We start from the raw sequence: 5,813 nt of genomic DNA on the forward strand, positions 1-5,813 counted from the left end.
ATAACATAAAATTTTTAAAAATAGTTAGCAAATTTTGAAATGATATTTAGGTTAGTTGAAACCTTATTTTTCAAAATTGTAGGTTTAATTTTAAATATTGTTTTATAATTTTCGAAAATATATAAATTTTATTTTATTTTATTATTTTTTTTTCTTCGAAAATATTTTTTTTTTATTTAATTATTTTATTTTTCGAAATTATTTATTTAAAATTAAATAAATCCTACATCCAACTATCGAGCTAACCTTGTTGCAAGAGTACGTGTTTTAGCTTATTTTAAGTTTTTAAAACCTATTCTTGCTTGATTGCAAATAGTCATGGTTAACTTGTTGACAGATCCAATGATCTGATTTTAACTCATGGCTCCCTTGGTCAAGTAAATAATCTATAATAGGTATATTTACAATCTTCTTTCATCTGTGTATGACCTAGCAACATGATAGGATCCATCCAAATTGTGTGCCTGTGTGAGCCTATGTGTTTAATTTTTATTACAGATGCATATAGGTTGTTGTTGCTAAATAAAATATCATAGTTTTTGATAGATTTTATTTAGGCCCATTTAGTTTTGAGCCTATTCAATTAATAACAGTTGTTCATTTTAAGGTTAAATTCCTCTCTTTTGGGCCTTGTGTGAGAGTTGGAAGCCATAGAAGTGGGTACGACATACTGAACCCAGCACCCTCTCACATAAACCACCCCAATTGTGAAGGCCCATTTGCCTGATTTGAATAATTGTACTAGGTTAATTAAATTAGTTTAACCTAATAATTTTTTTTTTTTGATAAATCAATGAATTGTATTGCATAATACGAATTTTTTACAAACTATGCGCACCCCATAAGGGCCGAACTCTATATACCTCTATATACATTGGTATAATCTTTCCCTAACCATATTGTGTATAAGCTCTATAATGCAAAAAACCACTCTTTGTCAATGTTCTTAATTTTTTTGGGCAAAACTCTCTCAATATGAGCCTTTGTGGTCCACTGTACTTCTTCAACAATTCGAACCAGGTTGACATTTAGTTCTTTCCAAACTACAGCATTTCGGCTTCTCCATATGCTATACACCAGTCTGATTGTAGGAGCAGCCAACACCCCCTTCTTGAATTTAGACAATCTAGATCTTCCTATCCATCTCAGTAGTTGCTGAAAATTGCTGGTTTGGGCATGCCACCCCAGCCATCTTTTTACTTCTATCAGACAATGGTGTGCAACCAGGCAGTCAAAGAATAAATGCTGACATGTTTCCACCTGCAAATTACACAAGTAACACACACCAGAAGTTTGAATACCAAATCTCAGTAATCTGTCCTGAGTTTTTAATCGATAAAGTGTGGCCAACCAAGCTATGACATTGTGTTTTGGAGTGTTGAGCCTCGACCATATTTCCTTGCTCCAGTTCACTCGGTTTGTGGGGGGCAATAACAAGTTGTAATCAGCTGAAATGGTGTATTTCTGCTTCTGAAATTCAGCAGGTTCTAACACAGTTTTGAGATGTTCTTTGAGAGCTACCAACTTCTTCCAATACCAACTAGAGTGTATTGAAGAAGTGTAGTCCCACCAGACTTGATTCTTAATATATACACTTTGAATCCATCGAAGCCATAAACTCTCTTGATTATTAGCAACAGCCCATATATACTTACAAATAGCAGCTTTATTCCATACCTCTAAATTCTTGATTCCCAATCCACCAGCAGCTTTCGGTTGACAAATGTTATTCCACGCAACGGAGCCTGCACCTTGGGACATAGCATTGCCTTTCCAAAGAAAAGCTCTACAAATAGATTCAATGATTCTCAGAACTTTCTTTGGCAAGATCATCATTTGACTCCAATAAGCATGTATAGCAATCAAAACAGAGTTAATAAGAGTGATTCTCCCAGCAAAAGAAAGATTTCTGGTGCTCCAACTTCTAATTCTGGTAGTCATTCTCTCAGCTAGAATTTCACATTCCTTCCCAGAGATCCTTTTCCCACATATTGGTATTCCCAAATAGGTGAAAGGCAATTCCTGCTTTGTGAAACCTCATAATCTCATAATGGAGCTCACTTCTCTAGGCTGCATGTTGCTACAGTATATAGCAGTCTTGCTGGGGTTTGGATACAATCCCGATGTTAGAGAGAAAGTTTTTAGGGCCTGCAACATGTATAGGATACTCATGAAATCTCCATGACAGAATAAGAGAACATCGTCTGCAAAAGCAAGGTGATTAAGTTTCAAAGCAGAACATCTATCATGAAACTTGAATCCCTCTTTTTCCCCAACTTTCTTCATTAATCGAGACAGGTATTCCATGCCCAAGACAAAAAGCAATGGTGATATCGGATCACCTTGTCTAATTCCCCTCTTGGCTTCAAAAAAGCCATGCAATGAACCATTGAACATCAAGGAGAATTTGGGGGTGCTGATACAGATCATAACTAGCTGAATAAATCTCTCAGGGAAATTCAATCCATATAACATCTCTTCAAGGAAGCTCCACTCAATCGTATCATAGGCCTTTTGGAGATCTAGTTTGATCATGCAACTAGGCTTGACCGCTTTTCTACCATAATGCCTCACCAAATCTTGACAAATCAAGATATTATGTCCTATGAATCGCCCTTTAATAAAACCACCCTGAGCTTGTGATATTATTGAAGGGAGAATATCATTGATTCTAGAGCTCAATAAATTATTGGCAATCTTGTAGATCACATTGCAACAAGCTATTGGCCTAAAATCTTTGACAGAAGTAGGACATTTACTTTTAGGCACCAAGGTTATTATGGTAGAATTAATTTCCTTCAATATGTTACCAGATTCCAAAAAAGATTTCACAGCCCCACATATCTCACTCCCAATTGTCTTGATAAAAGCTATTGGAGAATCCATCAGGCCCTGGGGATTTATTCCCAGGAACACTAAATACAGCCTTTTTGATATCATCTTCAGTGAATTCCTTTAAGAGACATTCTGCTTGCTCTGAACTAACCAAAGGCCCCTTGCTAATAACAGCCTTCTCAACCTTCTTCCTGTTAGATCTTGTAGTGCCCAGCAAATTTTTATAGAAATCAAGAAAGGCATCTGAGATGAGAGAAGAGTCAGTAACTCTGCAACCCTGCTGGTTTTCTATAGAAAGAATACGGTTTTGTCTCATTCTATGCTTAATACAAGCATGAAATAAGGCAGAATTCGTATCCCCATCTTGCAACCAGTCCAATTTAGCCTTTTGTTTTAAAAATGAAGTATAATTCTGCTGTTTTAGAATCACTTTCTCCCGAGCTTCTTTCTCTTGTTGGTGTAAATGGGCTACTAAAGGCTGCTGCTGTAGCCTAGTTTGGAGAGCTTCCAAGTCAGCTTTTGCATCTGTTAATTGCTTCAATAAGTCACAAAAATCTCTCTATTAATCACTTTAAGTCTCTCCTTGAACTGTTTCAACTTGCAAATCACTTGAAACATTCTGCCCCCCGAGATATTCATACTCCATACTGTTTTTAATTCTGTCTCATACTTAGGATGAAATCTCCACATCCTAAAGTATTTGAAAGGTCTTTTCCCCCCCACTACTTGTGGATGTAAAGAGAAAATAGCCGGAGAATGATCAAATAGTCCCTCATTGAGAAAAACGGCTTCAGCACACTCATACTTATTGATCCAAGCTTGATTGGCCATAACCCTATCAATCTTTGAATAAATTCTATCAGACCCCGGTTGCTTGTTTGACCAAGTGAAAAAATTCCCACTTGCCTTAACATCTTCAAGCTTACAAAAGTTCACACAACTAAGAAATTCAGAGTCAGGATAAGATCTCACCCTTTGTCCCACCCTCTCTTCCTTTGCCAAAATATCATTAAAATCACCCATTAAACACCAATATTCATTAGTATACAGCCCACACAAATCCTTCCATAAGATATGCCTCTCAGTCCTATTATTAGATGCATACACAACAGTAAGAAAGCTATTAAATCCCTCAATTGTTGACATTCTCAAGTGCATTAGTTGACTAGTACACTTGACAATATCAACAGAAAATCTATGAGGGTTCCAAGCAATAGTAATCTTACCTCCCGGATGCCATGCAATGTTGGAAGAGAAATACCATCCAGCGAACACATTCGAGTACAAGGCTCCAAGTTTTGGGGCCTTTACCCTAGTCTCGAGGAGACCAACAAAATCAACCTTTTGAGAATTAATAAATTGCTTTATTGATTGTTCTTTAGATTGATTGTTAGCTCCTCGGACATTCCAACAAAGCATTTTATCCATTTGAAAGAGAGGGATCTCCCCCCCCCCCCTCTTGTGTCATCCATAATCCCCCTATCGGCTTGAAGTAGGCTTATTCCAAATTCCCCCCTATTTCCCAACTGTTTTTCCATACTGAGAGCTTGAAAAGAGTTGGTTGTTGTTACTGCTGGGAACTCCTGAGTCTGTTCAGGCTTATCAACCTTCTTCCCTTTTGATACTCTAATAAACCCATCTTCATCAATGTCTGTGGTCTTCCTATTATCCTTTTTAACAATCCATTGTTGTTTGGTCGGTGCAGTTGTTTTACATTCAGCAGCTAAGTGACCAATTCCCGAACAATGAGAGCAACTTATAGGCTTCCATTCATACTTAACCCCCACCGATGTATTCATCCCATATTCATTCTCGAATTCTAGCATATCAGGTAGTTGTTGGTCCATGATAACCTCCACTAGCACCCTAGGATAATTCAATCTTTCCCTTTCCCTAGTAATAGAATCTTCCATGAGAGGTTTGCCTAATTGCCCAACTATCTTAAAGAGTGACTTTTGGCCCCAATACTTCAGTTCTAAATCCTCTAATTGCACCCAAATTGGAACACATTGCACATCCTCTTTCTTAAAGTTGACATTAGGATCCCAAGGTTTCATGATAACTAGCCTTCGGTTAAAAAAGACATAACCCCCATTAATGACTTGATCTCTATATTCAGTAGAATGAAACCGAATGATGAAGATACCATAGGACAAAAGTTTCACTCTATCAACCTTATCCTGCCACACTCTTTTTGCAAAACCCTCAAGAACATGTAGTGGAGGATTAACTCCAAGCACGTAGCATACCATTGAGGGCTTCCAAAACAGAACCTCCTCTTCAATATCATCAAGAGTAATCTTAACTTTCCCACTGCCCTGATCTGTTTCTTTAAAGGAATTTTCAAAATTTCTTATCACAGTATTAGATCGCAGAATAGGGGGGATAGAACTCATACCTTGTCTTAGGTTACTGTTACATTGCACATTAGCCGTGAGGAATTGAGCAAAATCAGTACGCACCTCATTTCCATCCTTATCCTGTCCCAATCGCGCCTCAGCCATGGATTTGGGGGATATCATATCTGAATCGATACCCTCACAGAATCACCCTTCTTCCTGATATATCTCCTCATCCGAGACCTCAAGAGGCTCAATTTCATCAATTTGCTCCAGGAACTCAGTCCGTTCATCGTCAGAAACAACTTTCGAAATACCTCGCTTTGATTTTTTAGTAGCAGATTTCAATTTTCCATGATTTTTGGACCTTGTTTTAGCCATGGCACCAGTCGTTCGACTGCAAGGGCTAAAAATCAGAGAAAATCATGATAACTTTTGACTATTAACCTAATAAAATTGATTAGCAACATAATTAATTTCATTTACTTTGAAATTAATTTAAGAAAACCATAGTTTAAAAAATTTTATTCTAAGATAAACTATATGTATTTTCTTGAATTTAATTAAATATAGAATTATAACCATCTAGATTCTTTCTAAAGCTTAATTTAAATTTTTCATTAAATATTCCTATTTAAG

At 36.8% G+C, this 5,813-nt stretch overlaps 1 protein-coding gene across 1 annotated transcript; it reads right to left on the reverse strand.

The window, feature by feature from the left end:
* Window positions 1–4,199: 4,199 nt before the first annotated feature.
* On the reverse strand, window positions 4,200–5,339 carry LOC133036193 (uncharacterized). Its single transcript, XM_061112704.1, has one exon. The coding sequence runs from the start codon at window positions 5,337–5,339 to the stop codon at window positions 4,200–4,202; it is 1,140 nt and encodes a 379-aa protein (XP_060968687.1).
* Between the last annotated feature and the right edge of the window lie 474 nt (window positions 5,340–5,813).

This window comes from Cannabis sativa, chromosome 3, assembly GCF_029168945.1.
Source record: "Cannabis sativa cultivar Pink pepper isolate KNU-18-1 chromosome 3, ASM2916894v1, whole genome shotgun sequence".
In the NCBI taxonomy this organism is placed as follows: Eukaryota; Viridiplantae; Streptophyta; class Magnoliopsida; order Rosales; family Cannabaceae; genus Cannabis; species Cannabis sativa.

What these genes read in the sequence shown, in the direction of transcription:
- LOC133036193 (XM_061112704.1), bottom strand. Translation starts at nt 5,339, where the DNA reads ATGGCTGAGGCGCGATTGGGACAGGATAAGGATGGAAATGAGGTGCGT.